We start from the raw sequence: 24,867 nt of genomic DNA, 5'->3' as shown, positions 1-24,867 counted from the left end.
ATGAGAGAGGGACCGTGCCACACAGTGTAAAGGTTACCTGTCTCTTTGGGGTTTGCATATTGCTTCTCAGCCATGCCAGAGCAGGTGTGCTAAGTCATTAATCCTGCTGAGTATTTATAGAGTGCTTTGAGAGAGTACAAAGGGATGTCGCTAGAGATGGGCGAGCCTCCTGTGACTCACCCCCCAAACCAGTTGGGCTTTTCGAGCATTTGCTGGGAGTGTTCGAAAACCCCATTGATGGAACCACCCACTCCCCCTTCCCTGCTATCCCCTCCCACTCTCACCTTCCCAAAACAAACAAAAAAGTTTTAGTTTGTGATGACAGGAGATGGTGTGGATTACCATACATCAATTCCAGCTAAGTAGAGGCTACTCTAGTGTGGGAGGGAGCCCCCCAACTTCTGTTAGCCCCTTCCCCAAGATGTTAACCCATCTCTTCTCCCAGGCATTTAACAGCATATGCTGAGTTTTTTTAACTGACCCCAGAATAGTTGTTTTTAAATGGATATTGTTTTTGCTTGTATTTTATGCTTTTTATGGTTTTAAATTTTGTATATTTCTTTTTCATGTTCATTGTTTTTAACTTTTGTAAACCGCCCAGAGAGCTTCAGCTATGGGGCGGTATATAAATGTAAATAATAATAATAATAATAATAATAATAATAATAATAATAATAATGGCGGCGATGTAGTGATGGCCACCAAATTGGAAGACTTTAAAAGGGGGTGACACAAATTCAAGGAAGAGAAAGCCATCAGCTACTAATCCTGATGGCTATCTGCAATCTCCATTATCAGAGGCAGTGAGCCTATGTATACCAGTTGCTGGGGAACATGGCCGGGAGGGTGCTGTTTCACCCATGTCCTGCTTGTGGGTCCCTGGTCACTTTGTCAACAGAGTGCTGGACTAGATGGACCCTTGGTTTGATCCACCATGACTCTTCTTATATTCCCAGCTCCAATGGGGCTGAATGCGACTCTAAAAGGGGGCCGCCTTTTTCAGCCAGGGAAGTATGAATGTCTAATGTTTCAGTTTCATCCTTATATTATATGTGAAATATATGTGAAACATTCCTTACAACAACCCAGCAAAGTAAGATTGAAAGTGACACTTGGACTGGGGCCTTTGCAGAGCTTCTTAGTTGGTGTCCTGCATATGCTTCTGGTTGTGAAGTCCGTGATGCTAGGCGGTTCAGACTTTATCGAAGATAAGTCATAAATGTTCTGTTTCAAATTACATGTGACCCTGACTCACATGTAGTTCTCCTCCATGTATTTCTTTATTTATATTTAACAGCGAAAATGCAGCCATGGAGGTTACAATCTGCATTAGATGACCATGGCGGGGGGGTGGGGGTGGAAAAGAATGGGTCTTTGTAACTATTTCCCTTCCAGCAGTTTTTCCACTTAAAAGTGACACTTCCCCTAACCTAAGAGCCAGTGCGGTGTAGTGGCTAGAGTGTTGGGCTGGGAGTTGGGAGATCTGGGTTCTAGTCCCCACTTGGCCATGGAAACACACTAGGTGACTTTGGGCCAGTCGCAGGACTCTCAGCCCAGCCTACCTCCCAGGGTTGTTGCTGTGAGGATAAAATGGAGAGGAGGAGGAGGAGAACTATGTAAGCCGTATTGGGGTCTTCGCAAGAGGAAACAAGGCAGGATAGAAATGTAATAATAAATAAATAAATAAATATGCTGGTTTTTCTCCTGCTGAGGAAAACAACTGGTCCATGAAAATGGATATCTACACCAAGCAGGATATAACACTTCGAAAGTGGTTTGAAAATGGTATATGGCATGTGTCCTGGGCCCCAACAGTTGTCAGTGCACTTCAATGCCATTATAAAGCAGTAGTGTAGATCCTGACCTGGATACATTTCTTAGATGCATTTTTAAGCAAGATGAGGCGACATTTTAACCTGATAAAACAGAAGTACGTGGGCCACCTCTCTGCTACCTTCTTCTTAATTGGGGTCTATTGCATACTGAGTAGACTGCATGATCGGAGCAGTGTTACTTGCTCTCTCTCTCTCTCTCTCTCTCTCTCTCTCTCTCTCTCTCTCTCACACACACACACACACACACACACACACACACACACACACTCTCTCTCTCTCTCTCTCACACACACACACATTATGCACCAAACTATCTATTATTCTATCCCAAGAAAATATGTAATCTCTAATGCATGAATTATGTAAAGTTCTCTTGCTTTGTATAATTTGTTCTGCATAATTTAGTCACCGGGGTGGGTGGGAAGGCATCATTCTCAATTTCTACCCACTCCTGTTGGGAATTTGATTTTCAGAGATTTCCTCCAGCAGGCTCCGCTTGGCCTGGTGACCGCTCAGCCGACGCCCACCTGCGCCGTGGGTGGGCAGCTGCTGAGTACTCACTGGGGCTTCCTGAGCACTCAGGCGGAGGGACTGCGCTCATGCTGAGAGCGCCTGACTAGTCCCGGGGGCCAGACATGGAGGCGTTATCTGCCATATTCCTGGACCCAGTCGGATGTTCAGGCATCCCTACTTGCATATGGCTAATCAATTTCAGTAAGCTTTATCGTGTGTGGGTGTTTTCCTCCATGAACCACTCTTGCAAAATGAAATTAGTGGGCATATTTCAGAGAATTCTACACACTCAGTTTTCTGCAAAGTACACGTGGGGAGTTTCATGGCAGAGGATTGGCAAAGTATCTCTCCTATCTATCTATCTATCTATCTATCTATCTATTATTGATTTATTACATTACTATCCAACCCAATAGCCACAGCTCTCTGGTGGTTCACAGCAATCAAAACCATAAAATACAACACAAGATGCAGTATAAAAGTTTTAAACCACAGTATAAAAGAGAAGTAAAGGCCAAAATAAAAACTAACAGCAGCACAATGATTTAAAATGCAGTAAAACATTTAAATAAGAAACCGGGAAAATAAAGTTTTCATCTGGTACCGGAAAGAGTATAATGTAGGCGCCAGTTGAGCCTCTCTGGGAAGCTCATTCCACAACCAGGGTGCCACAACGGAAAAGGCCCTCTTCTTGGTAGCCATCCTCCTCACTTTTTTGGCAGGGACTCCCAGAGAAGGACCGCTGGAACTGATTTTAGGGTCCAGGCAGATATATATATATATATATATATATATATATATATATATATATGAGGAGACAATCCTTCAAGTAACCTGGCCCCAAGCTGTTTAGGGTTTTCAATATTAATACCAGTACTTTGAATCTGGCCCTGATATGGACTGGCAGCTAGTGTGGATGATGAAGTACTGGCATAATATGATCATGCGGGCTAGTCCCTGTTAACTATCTGGCTGCCCTATTTTAGACCAGCTGAAGTTTCCAGACTGTTTTTAAGGCAGCCTCATGTATATCACATTGTAGTAATCCAGACAAAAGGTTACCTAAGCATGGATAACTGTAGCTAGGCTATCTCTGCCCAGATAAGGGCATAGTTGGTATATCAGCTTAAGCTGATGAAAGGTTAGGCTGTTCCTCATCCTAGATCCTTGCCCCAAATCCATTTAATACATAAGTAAATCTCCAGCTGGCATCAGTGAATCCTAACCCAAACTTTTGTATTGCTTTTTGCTTGCTGTTTGATCAAAGCCTTTGTGTGGGGCCAACAAAGCCTTCTTTTTTTATGGCAGCTACATTGTAGGAAGCCAAGATGGATGGTCTTGAGTGATGCAAGGATTTCTTTCTTGGCTGCCCATAAGGGGCGCTTGAATGTAGCCCAATATAAATTAATCTTCCTGCCTGGATTTCAGTGTTGGCCAAAGGGAGCTAACAGCTGTATCTGTTCATTACTCTATGTGATGGGCAGGCAACTTTTGAGACGTTTTGGCCTACAACTCCCATGATCCCTCACCATTGGCTATGCTGGGTAGTGCTGATGGGATTTGTAGACCAAAACATCAGGAGAACCACAAGTGGCCCATCCCATTCTATGTTCTTCAGATCACAAGATACTGTATTATTAAAATCTGAGCTCATAATTTGGGGAACTCCCTCCCAAGGGGATGTATGGTTGGTCTGATCAGTCTTCAAGATTCACTTGCTCCAGATAGTTTTTAACTGACATGATTTTATTGACTATGTTGCTGGCCTGTTGCATTTTGGTTATAGTTTTTTGGAGTGGAGGGTGGGGGGTTGCTCAGTTGAATTCTATTTTCAATGGTATTAATTTCTCGTGTTACTGTTGATTGTCTTTGAAGTGTTTGATATGTGTAATTTCTGGTTTAAAATTGCATATCTTGAAGGCAGGAATGTGTCAGGATCAGGCCTGTTCTCCTTAGTGTGGGAGAAGGGGTTTCAAGAAGAAGAAGAAGAAGAAGAAGAAGAAGAAGAAGAAGAAGAAGAAGAAGAAGAAGAAGAAGAAGAAGAAGAAGAAGAAGAAGAAATTTACCAGCCAAGACAGGAAGTGGGGAGGGGGTCTTCCAAGACTCTTCAGGAGCTTTGCAGGAACTAATTGGAGAGAATGCCAATGACTCAGAGCCCATCGTCCCCCAGTCCCTGGAAAATCTGTTTCTGTCAGAGGGAGAGGGGACTTCAGAGGTGACAGTTCCCACAGTCCGCTGCAGGGTCAAGCAGGTGGAGTTGCAAGCAGGTGAGAGGTGATTTACCAGGCTAGCCACATGCCAAAGACTTCTCCAGAAGACCCTCCATGAGCTAAAGTGGACTGCATGGGAAACTGTCCCTTTTAGTTGAAAGGACAACTGCCTAGCTTCGTTAGTCTGATTAAGCTTAGGGAAAGCTCCTAGCATTCTCACTTTCCTCAAGTGTGAAGAGATGTTTGTTTGCTGAATAAAGCTTTGTGAATTACACAGCAGGCCTCTTAAATGTCTCGCATCTCAGCGGGAGGGCTTGGAATCACAACAGAATGCCACAGTTCTTTAGTAACAGAGGAAGGCTTCATTCAGAATAGCCTTGAGAAGCTTGACTGTCATGTCCTGGCCTGAGCCAGCAGGGCACTATAGCAAACCTTTTGGATGGGGGACACCTTTGGAATTTTGGGATAGTGTCATGCGTGCTCTCACAAAATGGCTGCCAAAGTGGGTGTTGCTGGTCACGCATAAGGCAAACTGGTGAGACTAAGAGAAAACTATCTTTTTTAAGAAGCTAAGTAAAAGACAGAGGTGGGGGTGTCATTCATCCATCCGTTCCATCAAGGATAAAGCACTTACAAGTTTCTGTGATTTTGGTACTGTCAACTGAGAACAAAACTCTAAAACTGATTTTCATTCATTATAATGCCCTACTCCCTACACCTCTACTTCTGAAATGTTGTAGGCTTCCTTCTTAGGAGCGCTTCTACAATGTGAGAATACAAAATGCCAATCAAAATGCAGGGGAGAGAAGCAAATCCCTTTTTTAATTCTCACCCTCCAAATCAACTTTGTAGGCACCTAGCGCAAACCTCCCTGAACCCATCCCTTTGAAATTTGCAGGTTTCAGCTCTATGAAATCATGCATAGAGCTCCACAAACACACGCATGCACAAACCCAGTAGGGTAAGCAAATCCTTGTTTGAAAACCTCCAAACTGAAAAGGTGGCTCTTTTACAAAACCCCCGTTGGACTGCCTGAAATCTGTTAGAAATTTTGCAGGCTTCATCCTCTTGCTATGGTGGCAAACTTGATCCAATTCTATCACAAAGCAAAATAAGTTCTGTGGAGACTACTGAAACAGTTTGAGCCAAGTCAGACTACTCTTGGAATTGCTGGACTGAATCTTGCAGTCAATGCACACCCCTAGTGGATACGTATTCTCATCTGCCATCAGTCTTGAATAAAGCCCCAATAGTCTCACACTCAAGCAGGCCTTATTGATGGATGGGACGAATGAACTTTCTAAATTCACATTAGTCAACCTTGAAGTCTATACATGAAGATTTATATCAGCGGGGAAAACCACCCACATTTCTGTTATGAACATGAAAATGGCCCTTGCTATTTTACATTTCATGAGTGGAATGCTTTCTTCACAAATTAACAAATCTCTGGTTGGGGTATAAGGCAGGGTCTGCGGAGACTTGGGTTCGAATCCCCACTATTGCTGAAGCTCCCTTTGCCATGAATTACTTGGCCACTTGGATGATCTTGGGCCTAACATTCTCTCTAGGCTGAAACTACCTCACAAGGTTATTGCAAGCATAAAATGGGAAGGAGAGAATGTTGTGCCCTGCTTATTGTTTATGTATTTGTTACTTGTATATCATGCCTTTTCCTCCAAGGAGACCCAGCTGGTATACATGATCCTCCTCTCTCCATTTTATCATCACAACAGCCCCGTGAGGTAGGTTAGGCTGAGAGAAATGACTGGCCCAAAGCCACCCAGTGAGCTTCACGGCTGAGTGGGGATGGGAAACTGGGTCTCCCCAGCCCAACACTCTAACCACTACACCACACTGCTCTGGGGAAGCAGAGTAAGATCAAAATGAACTGCATGCCAAGCAGATATCAACAGGTGAAGCTCAGCACAGAGAACCAGTGATGGGCAAATTTGACCTGCTTGGCAGCCATTAAACTTTGAATTCTATCCCAGGACTGAGGAACCTGTGCCCTCACCCCCCCCCCCCAGTTGTGGTTGGACTTCAACTTCCATGAGCCCCAAGCAGCTTATCCAGTGGTCATGGATGGTGGAAGTTGTAGTCTGCCAACAACTGGACAGGTTTCCCATCCCTGTGTTAAGGGGATATTTATTTATTACATCTCTATACCACCCAATAACCGAAGCTCTCTGGACGGTTCACAACAGGGATGGAGCCTTTGTCCATAAAAAGGGAGAGCCTCTGTCAGTATCCCAGGGGTGAGCAGAAAGTAGATCTCCAGATGTTTTGGACTTCGGCTCCCAAGAGCCTCTGCCAGCATGGTCAATCATCAGGAATGCTGGGAGTTGAAGTCCAAATGTTGGGAGTCGCTGTAGATCCGGAAACCTGCTTTCTGCCCACCCCGCTCTATACAGCGATGTTTGTTTGCTTGTTACATTTATATCCCGTCTTTCCTCCAAGGAGCCCAGCCACTGTCCATTAAGAAAAGTGGCAAAGCCATGGGCGATGCATTCGCAAGATCGCTGAACATTCTCGCCCCCTCTAGCGTTTTGACTGATGAGCTCTTCATCTTGCGCAGCGTGCCTCCTCCTTGCGCATTTTGAGAGCGAGGGAGGGAGGGTGCAGGCATTTATGCTTCCCTCTCATCTCTGCCTGTGCAGGCTTGCTTATTTCTCGGGGGCACCGCCGTCCTCTGGCAACAGCAACTTTGGATGGCAAAGTTTTTAATCACCTTTTCAGGGCAGAAAGTCTGTTTAATATTTCAACACAGTCTGCTGGCTGGCTTGAGAACTCCTGGGGGATGTTGGTCCTGTGTCAAAACTGCCATCTGCCAGCTCCAAATCATACTAACTTCCAGTACCTTGAAAAGGTTAGTATTCTTTTAAAGGGGGGAACAAAATATTTAAACTGAAAATGTAGAGTATTCAAGATGCACTTTGCCTGGGAGAAAATGATAAAGAAGCAAGTGTGGATGAATTCATTAATAACAATTCAATACGCTTGGTTTTAGGCTATCGTTCACTATACCTGTTTCAAGCTGAGGCTGCAGTTAGAGTTATTATTTTTTCAGTAACATGCCCCGCTGTTATTCTAGGATCCAAATTTAAAAACTTGTTGTTACGGGCATGTGAAGGACTGGGAAAGTTATAAAATGTATTAGGTCCTAAAATATAGTTGTTCCCGAAGTAATTTGTGTTTTTTTTCCAGGTATTAAACCTTGTTTTCCTGTTAGGCAGTATACCATAGTGGTGATAGATAGAGGAAAGATTAATTTGATATGTTTATGGGGGAAACCGGCGCCAGGACCCAGCTTTTGGTATGTGGGAAAGTGGGAGTTAAACTTGCTGAGGTCAGGCTGAGGCTTTACACCTGGAGGTTATCTCCTGCCTAGGCTAATTGGGCTTTGTGTGAGAAGAAAGAACTGACTCCCTTATTAGGAGACAAACAGATAAAAGCTGATAGGATTAAGCTGGGGGTTCGTCTTTAGCCCCGAGGCTATGGATGTCTACGGTTGCCCGGTTAGGGGACTGGGAGAGCGTTAGGAAGCCGTACTTTGGCTGTGAGCTGGTTTCTCTAAAGGCAAGTTGGTCGGTTTGACCAGGGAAAGGGGAAATTTAATGGACTGACTGTCGGTTCTTGTATGAATGGATTTATGGGTGGTTTTGCCTGACTTGTATTTGTTTTATCCATTCCCTACCCCCATTCCCTCTTATGTTTTGTTCTATGTACTTGTTTATATCTGTTACTGACCAAGTGCCTATCTAATAGCTGTCTTTTTAAAAAATAAACCTTTTTATTTTGGTTACTTCGGGTGTTGGTGTGTTTTATTCCAAGGAAGTACTGGTTCTTTGGGTGGGGGCAAGCGGGGAAGAGACCCTGAGGAAGGACTGATTAACTCAGACTTCCATCACATGGTGGCAAGCTGTGGGATAAAAGAGCCAGTATTTTTTGGAATAAAAGTGGTGTGTGTGTGTGGGGGAATAGGAAATTTTGGAAAACCAGACGCAGTTAAAGTTGGCTAAAAAGCAGGCTGCCATGAGTGAGCCTGGGAATATAGGGAGGCTTGTTCCGGCTGCGAGTTTAAGCGCACCAGAAGGCTTGCTGGTGACGCTGGTGGACACGGCAGGGAGCCCGCCGTCGTCGGTGCTGCCGTCCGAGGCCGGGGAAGAGGCTGGTGCGGCGGGGCAAGGGTTGAGGCGAGCGGAGGCTGCCGACCTGAATATGGAGCAGAGCCTCTTGGACACGGATAGCGGAAGCGACCTGGAGGAGTCGCGGAGGGCCGCGGAATATCGCCGCCGGGAACGGAGGAGACAACGACGGCAGGAGGAGTTCCAGCACCAACAAATGGTGGCTATGCAGTTGCAAATGAGGGCATTGCAGCTCCAGTTGGAGGAAAGTGAGAGGAGCCGGGGTGCCGTGGCGGTTAATCGAAAGCTGTTCCCCACTTTCCAATCCGGGCAAGATATGTTTGCTTTCTTTTCCTTGTTCGAGACGGCGTGTGATGATCAGAGGGTGCCGCTGACGCAACGGATGGCGGTGTTGCGGGCCCAAGTGAGTGGGGAACTGGCGGACGTGATGGGCACCATCCCGAAGCAGGACGCTCAGGACTATGAGAAGTTTAAGGAAACTGTCCGCCAACGTTTTGCCCTCTCGGCGGAGAGCTGCCGCCAGAAATATCGAGCTATTAGATTGGAGTCGAAAGAGACTTGTGTTTCACTGGCGGATCGGATTACAAGAGCGATGGAACAATGGGCGGCGGCTGCGAAGTTTGTTCCTCTCGCTCCTATGGCGGAGGTACTGAACATGGAACAATTTTATGCCGCCCTTCCAGAAGATCTGGCTGCGCTGGTGAGTGATCATCGTCCCACTACTTTACGGGATGCTGCCCTGCTAGCGGATCAGATGGGGGTGTATCGGCGAAAGGAGGCGGGTCGAGCCAGTCTGCCCAAGCGGGGGGGAAGCGGAGCCGTGCCAGCGGCGCCAGCGGCGAGTGGAGGGAAGAGTAGAGCTGCTAATCCGGGTTGGCCGCCCCGGGGCGAGCGGCGAGAAAGGGTGGACCCCTCGCGAGCGACATCTACTCCTATCACGTCGAGGTGCTTCTACTGTAAAGAAGAAGGTCACCTGAAGAAGGACTGCCCCAAGCTAGCAGCCAGGAAGCTTAGAGAACACCCGGCTGCGTCTAAGATGGGCAGAGTTTATGCTTCCCCAGATGAAGGAGGAAATGACGGATCCGATTGGGAAGCCGAGCAAGGGAAGGAGGCGGCTGGACCTCCCCACCCGAGGATGGGGCGACCCGGTTCAGATGCGGCGACGATGGCCTTGATCCAGCCCGGGCAAGGGAATGAAGCAGCGAGGGCTCTGGTCCAGCCCGGACAAATAGAGTGGAGTCAGTTACACTTCTGTAGGTCCATTAAAATTAATGGGACTACGCGGAGGGGTTGGCGTGATACTGGCGCATCCCTGTCTGCTATTGACCAAAAATATGTTCGACCGGATCAGATGCTCTCGGGGCAGAAGTACACCGTCATTCCCTATAGTTCCCCCCCAGTTGCTCTACCTCTAGCTAAAATTCCTGTGGAGTACGAAGGGTGGAAAGGGGAGATGACTTTTTTAGTGCACAGGAATTCCCCGTGGCCTGTTATATTAGGGAACGATTTGGCTTATTTGGCGGCTGAGGTGGGGGTAGCAACCTGGAGCCAGATGCAACCCCAGCCTTTGGAGCAGAAAGGACAGGAAACCCCTGAGGGCCCAGAGATCCAGCAGGCGCAGGAGGAGGAAGGGGCAGGATTGATTAGTGTGGCAGATATGGATATAGCTGCCTCCTTCTCCAACAAACCCGAGCCCCTCCGACAGCCAACGACAGACACGAAGTGTCAAGAGAAGGCTGGACAGAGAATGTGCCCGGCTCTTTCGTTGGAAAGAGGGCCTGGATTTGTTTTCCAGCTATTGCAAGGGACGAAGGACTTGGGCGGTGTGGAGCATGTTTTTTCTGTCCCTTACCATCACCAAACTGATGGGTCGGTGGAGAGGTTCAATCCGATTTTGGGGAAGATGGTGAGGGCGTCTACTATAGAACATCTTACGGATTGGGACCAAAGACTCCTGATGCTAATTTTTGCATACAACAATGTGATCCCGGGGAGTGTTGGGTTTGTCCTGAATGAGTTAATGTTCGGGAGGCGGGTACGGAGCCCTCTTACCCTCCTATGGGAGGAATGGGAGGGGAAGGTGGAAGGCAGCCCTTGGTTGGTGGTGGGTTTTATGCAACAGCTTCAGAGCCTACTGCAAACTATTCGGGAGGTGGCACGGAAGAACTTGGAGGGTGCCCAACAGAACCAGAAAGCGTGGTGTGATCGGGCTGCCCGAACCCGTACCTCCCAGCCCGGTGACCAGGTTTTAGTTCTCAAGCCCATGAAACCGGACCAACTGTCGGTGGAAGGGGAAGGTCCTTTAATGATCAAACCACAGTGGGAAGATGTGAATTATTTGTTGACTTGCCCGAGAACAACTCGACAACCTCAAGAGTTTCATGTAAATATGTTAAAGTTGTATGTTGACCAACAAGATTTTGTATTTGGCTTAAAGGGGGAGGTAGAGAGACCTGGGGATTTGTTAGAAGAAGATCCGAGGCTTGAAGAAGTGAAATGTGTGGTCTTATTCCCCTCTCTTTCAGCTGCACAGCAAACGGGGCTGAGGCAGGTGTTGGGGGAATCTCGGGTTCTGTTTTCAAACCGCCCAGGGCGGACTTCTTTGGCCAAGCATCTGATTTATATGGGGGATCATCTCCCCATCCGGTTCCTGCCCTACCGGGCGGCAAGACTGCATGCTCTCGACCTAGAAAAGGAGCTGCAAGAGATAGACTACAGAAAGATCAATCAGCTAATGCAGTTGGATCCCTATCCCATGCCCCGAACGGATGAAGGGGCAAGGAAAAAATCGGTCGTTGTGACTCACCAGAGGTTGTTTGAATTTACAGTTTTGCCTTTTAGGGTAACGAACATCAAACCCTTAGAGGCTAAGATTCAACCGATTCAGGATTGGCCCATTCCCCGGACTAAGAAACAAGTTCAGTCCCTTTTGAGGTTTGCGGGGTACTACCGTAAGTGTGTGCCCCAGTTTAGTGCTGTAGCTACCCCTCTTACTGATTGGTGTCCGAAATGGAGACCCGTACAAGTACGGTGGACTCCTGTTCGGCAGCAGGTTTTTGATCTGTTAAAAGAGAAGCCGATGTCTGCGCCTATTTTGCTGGCCCCTGATTTCCATCCGGTGCTAGTGTTGCAGACTGATGCCTCAGACACCGGGATTGGGGCTGTGCTGTTGCAGGAGGGGTTAGATCAGCAGTTGCACCCCGTGGTGTATTTGAGAAAAGAGCTGTTACCTAAGGGAAAGAGAGTCTGGTTAAGTGAATTTCCTTTCTTTTTTTTTTTTTTTGAGATAGAGATCTTGAGGGATTCACCCTCAAGTCTCATCTTTCAAAGGAGGGCGTGTGAAGGACTGGGAAAGTTATAAAATGTATTAGGTCCTAAAATATAGTTGTTCCCGAAGTAATTTGTGTTTTTTTTCCAGGTATTAAACCTTGTTTTCCTGTTAGGCAGTATACCATAGTGGTGATAGATAGAGGAAAGATTAATTTGATATGTTTATGGGGGAAACCGGCACCAGGACCCAGCTTTTGGTATGTGGGAAAGTGGGAGTTAAACTTGCTGAGGTCAGGCTGAGGCTTTACACCTGGAGGTTATCTCCTGCCTAGGCTAATTGGGCTTTGTGTGAGAAGAAAGAACTGACTCCCTTATTAGGAGACAAACAGATAAAAGCTGATAGGATTAAGCTGGGGGTTCGTCTTTAGCCCCGAGGCTATGGATGTCTACGGTTGCCCGGTTAGGGGACTGGGAGAGCGTTAGGAAGCCGTACTTTGGCTGTGAGCTGGTTTCTCTAAAGGCAAGTTGGTCGGTTTGACCAGGGAAAGGGGAAATTTAATGGACTGACTGTCGGTTCTTGTATGAATGGATTTATGGGTGGTTTTGCCTGACTTGTATTTGTTTTATCCATTCCCTACCCCCATTCCCTCTTATGTTTTGTTCTATGTACTTGTTTATATCTGTTACTGACCAAGTGCCTATCTAATAGCTGTCTTTTTAAAAAATAAACCTTTTTATTTTGGTTACTTCGGGTGTTGGTGTGTTTTATTCCAAGGAAGTACTGGTTCTTTGGGTGGGGGCAAGCGGGGAAGAGACCCTGAGGAAGGACTGATTAACTCAGACTTCCATCACAGGGCATATAAAGGCCAAGCTAGATGTGATGCAGGCAGCCATGTTTGATTTACCGATGCGTCTGCCCCATTCATGTATAAAACCGAGTTGAATTTATTTATTTTATTTATCTATTGTTTATATTGAAAGGAGCATGCTGATGAGAGGAGCTGAACGAATGGTGGGCAGAAATATGAAAAAGCTGCACTTTCAGCCAAATTTGGGGAAGGCTTCATGGGTGAAAGGAGGAGGGAATAGCACCCCGTTTCATCTTTTAGGGGCTGCCACCTATAAGCTTTACTACACAAGGTGTTAATCCACTCTATCTACTCTGTCGTCACAGAATTGAGATCCGAGCAGTATATGGAGAGCATTTCCTTTCCTGCTTTTCCAGTACATAACCTCTAGATGGCACTATGGTATAATGGAATAGCACAATTACACGAGTTGAAATAATGTTTTCTTTTACTTTCGTTAAAAAATATCACATTTCCCCTATCCTAAAAAAAACTTGTCAAAAGTTGGGAAACAGCATGGTCTAAAGAAACCATAAACAACTGTGAAAAGGGAATGATGAGCACACAATAAATGCCTTTTGTAGAAAATCTCTTTGTTTGACCTTGGCAATTGCTGCAGCCAACCTTCTGGTGCTTCTTTTGGTAGACACCAGTTGGCCACCATTTCCCCCCTAGAATGTTCCCCAAGTCACACTACCTGAGCTTCACTTGGAAGGCCTTTCTGCATGATGCAGCGTTTTCACTCAGAAAGCCCTTGTAAAGTGTAAAGGCCTTGTAAAGGCCTTCTAACGCTAGCATCTCACAGAGGGTGAATTCTGGGAAATAAAAATGAGGGTCACCAAGGGAAGGACCACCGGTGATGCTACCACCTCTGTGGTGAGTTTGTCTCTCTGCCCCTGAAGTTTAACCCACCTGAAAAATTGCCAATACATCTCCTATTGGACCACTCACAAATGCACCAATCAAATGTGGGGGGCAATTCTTCTCAGCCTACGGTGGCCACTTAAGCATTGCCCCAAAAAGCTGAGTTAGGGTGGTCAAGTGTCCTACTTGACAGAGGAAGTCCTCTATTTTGCAGAGCTATCAGAGGTAATCCTTTATGAAGTGTCTTCTTCTTGAGACTGTCCAGTCCCAGTCCAGTCCCAGTTTTGCTTAAGATCAAAACTGTCCAGTCCCAGTTTTGCTTAAGATTAAGGAACTCTAAGGAGGAACAGGAGGGGCCTTGAAGTTGCCCATCAGCCTGGACAGAAGACTGAACAAGTCACACAGGTCACCTTGCCAGGTTTCTCCCTCTTGTGAGATATATCGTTATTTCTATTTAAATTAGAGGGTTTTCCCCCTAAATTTGCATATATACATATACATTTGCATCCGGAAATGTTATGCAAACTGGTGTCCTCTTTTTGTGACATGCACTTCCTCTCTTTTTTTGGGGGGGGGCAATGCTAGCCAGCTTAGTCATCTTGCTCTCTTTTCTCTCTGCTGTAGGTAGGGTTACAGGATCTTGTATCAACTCTTTCAAACAATTGATGTACTTAAGTCTAACTATATTGCTGTAGAATTCTTTACCCATTGATGGAATTCAAATTGTTAAGGTACTTCCACACTACTCAGAAACAGAAATGTAAAACATACATCTGGAACCCTATGGAGGAAAAACCAAACCAAAACACCCAAGGAGTTGATGTGAGGAAACTCAGCAGGCAAAGGTTATATGATTGAATTGAACTTCTTTCTATCTAAATAAAGGTGTTCTAGAAATTGCATTTGGATTTTAAGTCTCAGTATGTAGCTCACCCTGTAATCTCAGCTACCTATCCTTAACATTTATACGTCAGTACTGCTCCCATTAATTGCTAGCTGGTGTTTGATCCTGGCTTGAATCAAATCCCCTGGTCTAAATAAATTTTGAAAATGTTTTGTTTCAGATCAGGACCGAAGCAAACATTTTGAATAGCTCCCCTCCCTGCTTCCTTCAGATTCTGTATCCCCATTTTTCTGTATTGTGGTTGTTTGACATTCCGATCAAGATCACTGCTCGTTCAGTCAATTTTTCAAGCATTTCCTTAAAGGTTAGAGCTTTTATCTTCACTACCAATATTTTTCTTGCGCTCACAGAGGCTATGAACATAAAATGGCTTGCTTCCACAAGCCTGTAATAGCAATTCCATAATTCTTTATGTTGAATACTGCCTAGGGAACCAGTGCAGATGTTAATCAAGGGTGCCAAGAGGCATATGTGAAACTATCATCTCCCCATGTTATCTTGTCCTCAATTTGTACAAAAAAACTAGTTATATATATTATTTCACATATTATTTTACCAGTGGTTGTCTGTTAACAGCTTTTTCTCCATCTTAGATTATTATGTAGCCCTATATTTTGCCTTTGAGAGAAATGAAGTTGGCCAAAATACAAAATGAGGATTGTGTCAAAGATGGGATGGAGAGATGGTGCACAGGTTTAACGAAGGACAAACACCGGCCAAACTTCTGTTAATTTCAGATTCTCACCAAACTAGGTCTGACCCTCTGCTTGAATGCGTAAAGATCTTTTCAGTTTTGGTGAACATTGTTATTTAGTAGGGTGACCATATAGAAAGGAGGACAGGGCTCCTGCAACTTTAACAGTTGGATAGAAAAGGGAATTTCAGCAGGTGTCATTGCTTGCTGGAGATTAAGAAAAAAACCCTTTTGGAGGGCTTTAACTAAAAGCAGTATGGAACTACGATTTAAAGTCTGCAAACCCATACTCTCACGGCATTGCTCATACACGGCGAAAATGAAACTGTTTTTCTGAAGAAGTCTAGTATGACGAAACAGGATCAACACTGGATGCCTGTTAGACTTATGAAAAGCAACTCGGTTATTTAACTGTTTCATAAAGAATCCATCTACTAAATGTGTGTAAAAATTCAGACTTGTGATATAACCAGTTAGTTGACTTATTTGTCTTATAAATAACTTGTATTTGTGTTGTATAAAAACAATTTACTTTGTACACAGTTGTGTGCTTTTTGGCATTGATTGTTTAGTGTGTCATGTGAACCATGACTTAGGGTGTTGTGTGAACCATTCCTAACCATGGTGGCTACATAGCCACGGTTTAAACTCGCTTACTAACCATTTGCTGCAAAAGGGTTAGCGGCCTAACCATGGCTTAGCATGTCATCTGAACAGGCCCAATATAATTTTACTCTCAAAAAAGCCATGTGAGGTTGGGTGAGGGATAGTGACTGGTCCAAGGTGAGAATCACAGCTGTACAGGAAGATGAACCTGAGCCCTTCGTCCAAAATATTAACCATTAGATCACACAGGCAGTAACTTCATCATGTCATATGTTTTTCTGCCTCTGCCATCAGCAACCCTATGATGCAGAGGAGAGGCAGGCAAACACACAGGATGCTGATGCCACAGAATAGTGATAAGTGTTAGTTGTTACATACGTTACATACGAAGTGGGGAGGAGAACTTGACACAGATGCCATTTTCTGCAGGATCTCTGGGTCACTTAGAACACTTAGTTACACCCAAAGATGTTATTTCAACATGGACAGACCTTTGAGGCCTTATAAGGACATTGTTTAAACTTAAAATGCGTCTTCAGTTCCTGAAAAGTTGTGAGATTTTTAACTATTTTTAAATAGTTAACTATTTTAACTATTTTTAACTATTTTTAACTATTATCCAAGGCTGAAATAGTTGAAAAAGTTATCTTTTTGCAGGCTGAAATAAAATTATCTGATACGCTCCATGCAGCAGTGAGTTATGGGCAATAAAATGGTTCTTCATGATTTCTTATAATGAAGTCCAATTTGGATGAACTTTGGTTGAATTAGTACACCTTTGTGACATAGGTGAAGCCACAAAAATGTTCTTTCCTGTGGCGGGCACCCATGTCTCATTGAACATGCAATGGTAGGGATGGGTGAACATACAATGTTCAGGCTTGCTGAGGTTCTCTGAATTCTTCCTCAAAGCTTGATTTATCTCATTTGCATTCTGAAATGTGAGCATCTTTTTTTCTTTTTGATTGGGAAAAATGTGCACACATACCCATAGGCTAAAGCTTGAAAATACAGATTTGGGGTGGGGGGGATTTGTTCAAATGTGTACAAAAATGCACACTTTTGAACACAAACACAAGTGTTGGAAAGTGTGAAAATATTCCGAGACGTGCATTCCTGCTAGCGTTCGGGGTTGTGCACGGAACATGTTCACACAATTTATGAACAGGAAGGAAATTCTCATACAACCTTACTTATTGGTAACATATGAATGTTTTATTTCATGAGTAAACTGAATCGTATGAGTATTTCCCACACCAGGATCCCCACACCAGTGTGGTTACTGATGCTGTCATTCTTTCTGGCTATGCTTCTAGCACCACCCCTTTTTCCTAATGAATGGTTTCAATGATGCATTCAGCAAGGCAGGAGCTAACTGTACAAAGAAGAGAGTAAGGATTTGTCATAGCCAATTAAGGAGAGGACGTTAGTCACCTAGAGGCTTTCCAGTTAATTAAACACATCTGAAAAAAGCCCATTAATTTGATAGGAGCTGGTGTGGACTTCCTTGCAAGTAGCTGCTGTTTCGGTATTGCATTTGTCAAGCCCCTAACAATTATTAAAATAGTAAGTAATTTCCCATTCTGTTTTCTTCATCTAGAACAAAGATAACACTGTTCTAGATTCTCATTTAGCTGAGAAATACAATAAGGAGCAGCAGACATTCCAGAATAAAACCCAGAAAAGTAATTTCAAAAGTTATTTAAAATATCTGAGCTAAGAACTGAAGCGGCTTTTTCTTCAATAAAATAAAATAAATCCATGCATATTTTCAACTTTTTATAATTCGGGAAGAAGATAAGAAGAAACGAGAAACAAACTTTATCAAGCCCAGTGCCTCAAAAACTAGGGATGCTTGAAATCCATCTATGAATTAAAATATTACCAATGGATCCCAAATTAAGTGGAACAGATATATCTTGCGACATCAACCTATTTTAAAAGCCATTTTGTTTCCAATGGTTTTTCAGCAACATTCTGAGTATGTATGTATGTATGTATTATTGCATTTATATCCTGCCTTTTTTCCTCCAAGGAACCCAAGGTGACATACACAATCCTCTTCCTCTCCATGTTATCCTCACAACAACAACCCTGTGAGGTGGGTTGGGCTGAGAGTTTGTGACTGGCCCAAAGTCACCCAGTGGGTTTCCATGGCCAAGAGGGTACTAGAACCCGGATCTCCCAACTCCCAGTCCGACACTTTAGCCACTACACCACACTGAGATTATATGCTAACATTGTGCTAGTCTTCACTTCTTCTAAAGTTTAAAATCAAAGCTATACTGCATTTATTTCTTTAATCCCCATTTTCAGTTCTTGAAGTTAATTATTCTTTTCTATAGTTTACAAGAGCCCAAGTGCTATCTGGTTTGGCAGATAAATTCTTTAATTGTGTCTGTCGGAAGACAAAATATCATTTTTAATAATAATAATAATAATAATAATAATAATAATAATAATGCATTTGAGAGATCAGAAACTTTAATTTCAGCATTTACTTTGATTTTTTGAAAAACAGAAAGCCAAACTATTTGCCTGAGCAAAGAGCCTGCCTCAGGCAGAATATCTGTGTTGTCCTTAAAAGGAGGGGAAAACCCATCACAGAAGTAAATGTTATCTGCATTCTGCTATTGACAAACAGGGTACTACCCTAAGTCATGCTTGGAGTAGACCCATGGTCTTAAGTTAGTCATGACTAACTTGTCCCATTGATCTCACCACTAAGCATGACTAAGGGCGCAATCCTATGCAGGCTTAGAAAGAAAAACGTCCTACAACTTCCCGCATTCCCCTGGGAACCGTAGGACATTTTTTTCTGTCTAAACCTGTCTAAGATTGCTTCCTAAGTCGGAATCCAACTTGTAGAATCAACTTCTATTGTGGATTCCCTTGCTCAGAGATGAACTGCACACGCCAGCACATAAAAATACCCAAAGAACAAATTAGCACAAATTGTATTACCATGGCAATAATAATACGGTGCAGCCTTCAGGGCGTGGAGTTCACACTGCCCTGCCGCCAAGCCCTGAGTATCACTGCTGCGGGGTGGTGGTGAGCAAACTTAATGGAGAGGCAGTACGGGCTTTCCGGCGGTCATTAGTTTTGCCAGGGCCGCCTTGTCCTCCTCGCCTGGCTTCAGGTGACCAATCCTAGTTTGCCTTCCTCCCAGAAATGCCCCAGGAGCAGCACTGGAGTGAGGACAGATGGCAGAAGAGCCGTGCTGACCTCGCTCCCGCAGGAAAAGTCAGGGTAAGTTCCCAACTTTTTGCTGCTCATCTACACCTCTTTCCCCTCTGTTGGCTCGGAATCAGCGGCTGAGTCACATAACCGACGCAGTGCGGATTCGCAGCCCCCGTGGGGCAAAGATGACATTTATACAGTCTCCACCTTAATGTAAGGAATTTCATGAAAGAGAATAAAATATTTTAAATCTGTACCACTTGACGAAAAACCAAGTGGCTTCTCAATTTAAGAGCTGCTAATACAAATAATGCCAGACTATAGGTTACAAATAGATCCCTGTCCTATAATGGATGCACAGAAACCAAGGGAAACTGTGTTGGTCCCGTGCAAAAAGTCCCCAAACCCACAGCCAGAGGGTACCTTTATTTGGATCATTCAAAATATCATAAAAGAGTGAGCAAACATTCCAGTTGTCCAGAACTCTTCATCAGGTAGATCATGTTAAACAAAGGTTTAACAAAGGTTCAATATTCCTCATATTGAGGCAGTAGCTAAATCTTGTCGATTTTTCCTGTATAATATTGCCAGGATTCGATCATTTTTGTCTGTCTCTTCTGCCAAGACGCTTGTTCATGCACTGGTTATTTCACGGTTGGACTACTGCAACCTTCTTCTCTCTGGCCTTCCTTCTTCTCACATCAGTCCGTTGGTTTCTGTTCACCACTCTGCCGCAAAGATCATCTTCTTAGCTCGCCGCTCCGACCATGTTACTCCGCTTCTGAAATATCTTCATTGGCTTCCAATTCACTTCAGAATCCAATATAAACTTCTCCTGTTAACCTTCAAAGCTTTTCACGGTCTAGCTCCTTCCTATCTCTCCTCTCTCATCTCACACTATTGCCCCGCTCGTGCTCTTCGCTCCTCTGATGCCATGTTTCTCGCCTGCCCAAGGGCCTCTACTTCCCTTGCTCGGCTTCGTCCATTTTCGTCTGCTGCCCCTTACGCCTGGAACGCTCTTCCAGAACATTTGAGAACTACAAGTTCAACCACAGCTTTTAAAGCTCAACTAAAAACTTTTCTTTTTCCTAAAGCTTTTAAAACTTGATGTTGTGCAGACTTCTACTGTTACTTTCTACTGTTAGTTTTTCCCTACCCTGTGCCTGCTTACCCTTCCCTGTACCTGTTTGCATTCTCTTCCCCTCCTTATTGTTTTACTATGATTTTATTAGATTGTAAGCCTATGCGGCAGGGTCTTGCTATTTACTGTTTTACTCTGTACAGCACCATGTACATTGATGGTGCTATATAAAATAATAATAATAATAATAATAATAATAATAATAATAATAATAATAATAATAATGGTGTGTGCGTGAGTGCGCGGGTGGAGAAATGATAATGACTCTTACACTCTATACTCGCTATGTGGTGTGAACCTGGGCATGCATTTCTTTTTGTACTGCAAGGCAGATAGGAAGGAGCATCAGGGTGCGTGTTAGTTCTTCCCATGACAACATCTGGATCAGAGTTACAACTTCCTAACTGTTAGAGCAGTACGACAATGGAACCAGTTACTTAGGGAGGTTGTGGACTCTCCCACGCTAGAGGCATTCAAGAGGCAGCTGGACAACCATCTGTCAGGGATGCTTTAGAGTGGATTCCTGCATAGAGCAGGGGGTTGGACTCAAAGGCCTTATAGGCCCCTTCCAACTCTATTATTCTATGATTCTATATGCATATTAATTACATGGTTTGTCATTGCTTGATTACTCAACAGTTGTAGACTTGCTGCTGAATGTGCATTCAATTGAAAAGTGGGGTGCTTGAATTCCCAGACGAAATGCAAGTTCTGTCTGAGACAATTGATCTGTGCTGACTCGTTCTCACATACAAGCTACTGCTTCTTGCTGCAGTCATCAAGAGATGAATGTATGCATGAAGCAGTCCCCTTACAATGGTGAGATGTGAAAAAGGAATATATTATTTTACACAAAAGGCCATTGATAACGCTGAACTTATCACAGAAAGTGCCCAAAGGCTAATTAAATAAACAAAAGGCCAATTAAATAAACAAAAGGCCATTCCTCCTTCTCCTCCTCCTCCTTATTATTATTATTATTATTATTATTATTATTATTATATTTCAATTAATGAGTTGCCCTATTGAAGCTCTCAAGGCGACAAATATAATAAAAGCAAATAAATAAAATCAATGTTAAAACACATTACAAGAATTACTTTAAAAGCAGCCACAATAAATCAGAATTACTTAATTCCTTACCTTTGGGTCATGTATTCCAGACAGTTCTTCATAGATTTTCTCTCCTACCATGACAGCAGCCAGATTAGCCGTGTATGTCGACAGACAAAACAAACAAAAAATGGCCCAGAGGTTCATTAGAAACCTTCCAGTCCAGCACTTGGGGGGTTTGATGGCGGCTGTTCTACCAAACAAGATGGCATAACAGACATTCAAGGCAGAGGAGAAGGAAAAGACTTTATCCCTGTTCCTTCCCTTTGGGGTCATCCCAAAGGGGCTTTTCCATTCATACAGGGTGAGGAAGATGGCGGTGATGTGGAGAGCCACAAAGATTCCCAGCCACATGGTCCAGTGGAGTGGCCACATAAAGGCTCCAATAGGAGCTGCTGTGTCTTTGGTTCTCACCAGGATGCCCAAGCTGGTGGAAAAGAAGGGGCTCGTGAAATCGATCACTTGACTACGGGCTGTGTTGATGCTAAACGACGTCACAGCCATGTGGGCGGTCCCGGCCAGGAGGTCGCCTACAAGCCCCGTCCACTGGCCATTTTTCAAAGCCCCGTATTTCCCGTCGCCGACAATGTACAGGTCAAAATCAAAGTTCATGTCTTCCGCCAACTTTTCCAACAGATCTATGCAGTAGCCATAGCAGCACTGTTTCAACTTGGTGGGCACAGTGTCATTGCCTCCTTGGAGGCTTTCAAAGAGAGCATCCAGCACAGCTGAATCATTGGTCAAGGGGTCCAGGCAGAGCTGGCCTGCTGGGCACAATCCTTCATCATCCACAGTCCTTGTGAACACAAAGGGATGCTCAATGAGGGTCACCACCCTCAGATGGAGGCGGGTAGGATGCTGGTTTTGATTCTTGTGCCTCTGGGCCTGCTCTGGCCAGATCCCATAATCCATTATGATCTTGCCTTCCTGCCAGCTCCCCAAGCGAGTCCACATTGGGTTGCCCACGGGGTCGTGCTGCAGATTCCAAATGAAGAAGTTGTTTTCTGAGCTGATGATGGAGGAGCCTTTGACTTTAATGTGCCCACTGAGTCCATGAAAGGTGGTGTTGGCTAAAAACCTATAGGGCAAAGGCAAGAAGTTACGAACAGAAACATAGACCATGGGCCTCTCAAACATGCTCTCGAGCAAAGATCTCTGTGCCCCGTTCATTTCATTTCATTTATTTATATTTATTTATTAAATTTATATACCGCCCCATAGCTGAAGCTCTCTGGGTGCTTTACAAAAGTTAAAACCAGTGAACATTAAAAGTATACAAAATTTAAAACCATCAAAAATATAAAAACAACAGTATAAAACAGTATACATTTTAAACAACAACAGTTCTGGTGTCCATTAAAAACAAACCAATTTAGGATATGTGGTTAAATGCTGTTAAATGCCTGGGAGAAGAGAAAGGACTTGACCTGGCGCTGAAAAGTTAACAATGTTGGCGCCAAGGAAGCCTCATCGGGGAGATCATTCCAAAATTGGGGGGCCACACTGAAAAGGCCCTCTCCCTTGTTGCCACCCTCCGAGCTTCCCTCGGAGGAGGCACTCGAAGGAGGACCTTAGATGTTGAGCGCAGTGTACGGGTAGGTTCATGTCGGGAGAGGCGTTCCGTCAGGTATTGTGGTCCCATTGCTATGCTCTTTCTTCAAATGGCCCAATTCGGCTGCATCTCTGGTAGAAGGCGCATATATGCCTCCATCCATGGTGCTCATAACACAATGCATGCTATGGCTGCTCTATGGAGATGCCTGTATGGGCAAAGGCTCAAACTGAGTGGTTCTCCAACCTCGAAAAAGAGGGATAGAAGGCATGATTCTGTAATCATAAGACTTGCACCTCCTCTTTCCCATGGCAATCTGCTTGCTCACCTGCCTCTCGCTCTGGTCTAGGCAACAGTGATGGTGAGAAGAAGGACCAGGAGGTGCCATGGCTTACTTGCTCACTGGCTCTCTGCCTGTCAAGAAAGCAAGTAGAAGCCATGATGGGGAAGAGGAGGAGGCGGAGCAAGAGCAGCTGGTGGCAATGGTGGTGAGAAGGTAGACTCCTGAGGGAGTAGGCCCATTGATGGAGTCTTGCCCAAGGGATATCAAGACCCTGGAGCTGGCACTGGGTTATATTATTATATAACCCAGTATATAAACCAAATGCACAGCCCGAAATGTGCATATAGATTTTTCCCCTTCACCCTTTTGGTTCTATTGTTTGTTTTTGGATTAAATTGAGACCACATTTAGACTTGCTGACAATCTTGGCTGGTTATCATTTCCTCCCAGAATGCCACCAATGTAGCATTTTTTCGTGGCATTTTGTGTGTGTGTGAATGGCAGCTGTCACAAAAAAGTGCCCCCACTTGTGTGATGGTTGATAGCTGTGATTTAAATGTTAAGTGTCCTGTTTATGGTGTCTAGGTACTTATTTCCAATGCTATTTATTTATACATTCATGTTATATTATGTAAGCAATTCCATCTGTGTGTTTTATGCAATTAACATGACTTAAGAGGTTTATGGTATTTTTATTAATTTTATTTATTAATGCTAATGGTTATTAATGCCATTTAGGCATTCTGTTTTGATTCCTTCTAATGTTTATATCATATACAGTACTATTGATTTTATACTATATTAGCTGTCATAATGGTGATGTTTGCCATCATTTTCATGACGTTTATCTGGATTAAGTGCAGTAGTCACGGTAACAAATTGTTTTGGGTGACATGATTATGTATTTGCTAATAAGGCTATGCAATGTTTGTTTATGGTGTATGATGTAGAAATAAAAGTTCATATTTAAAATAAAAAAAGCTCTCCACTGATGGTTGCCATTTCCCACTCTTTATGAATGGTCAAGAACCCTGCCTTTTCCAGGGTCTCTAATCAGACACAGACTCTATTCAGACCTTAGATGAACACCAGGAGTGAAGACAGTAGGTAAGAAGCCCAATTCCTCCCCACTCCTGCTTCATCTATTCACTCACTAAAGGTGCAGTCCTACAACACCCATGGCTGGCTGGGGAATGCTGGGAGTTGTAGGCTTTTTTCTGTCTAGACATGCATAGGAGAGCCAATGTGGTGTAGTGGCTAGAGTGTCGGACTAGGAGTCGGGAGATCCGGGTTCTAGTCCCCACTCGGCCATGGAAACCCACTGGGTGACTTTGGGCCAGTCACAGACTCTCAGCCTAACCCACCTCACAGGGTTGTTGTTGTGAGGATAAAGTGGAGAGGAGGAGGATTATGTATTGGGTTCCTTGCAGGAAAAAGGCAGGATATAAATGCAATAATAAATAAAATAAATAAACAAACTGTGTCCTAAATGTCTGAAAAGGGCTAGAACTGCAGCCTATCATAACTCCCTGAAGAGTGTACCTGTATGATGCACACTTTACTTAATTATGTGCATGTTTAGACTAGGGATGTCAGAGGAATCCGTCTGGGGTGGGGGGTGGAATTTGCCAAGCTTTCATCAGCTCAATACTCCAGACTTCAGCTTGCTTTCCCACAAGATGGCCCAAGCTGAACCGCATTAA

The 24,867-nt window shown here is 44.2% G+C and overlaps 1 protein-coding gene across 1 annotated transcript in view; it reads right to left on the bottom strand.

Annotated features, from left to right (window-relative positions):
* Window positions 1-24,867, bottom strand: part of GRIN3A (glutamate ionotropic receptor NMDA type subunit 3A) — a 125,002-nt gene that overhangs the window by 45,675 nt on the left and 54,460 nt on the right. The window contains exon 3 of the mRNA XM_063129168.1: window positions 21,360-22,407. Within this exon, the coding sequence (XP_062985238.1) occupies window positions 21,360-22,407 (1,048 nt within the window). The remainder of the gene's footprint in view (window positions 1-21,359; window positions 22,408-24,867) is intronic.

The sequence above is a fragment of the Elgaria multicarinata genome, chromosome 6 (genome assembly GCF_023053635.1).
Source record: "Elgaria multicarinata webbii isolate HBS135686 ecotype San Diego chromosome 6, rElgMul1.1.pri, whole genome shotgun sequence".
In the NCBI taxonomy this organism is placed as follows: domain Eukaryota; kingdom Metazoa; phylum Chordata; class Lepidosauria; order Squamata; family Anguidae; genus Elgaria; species Elgaria multicarinata.
The sequence above is the reverse complement of the archived record's forward strand: the minus strand, read 5'-3'. Positions and strand labels throughout refer to the sequence as shown.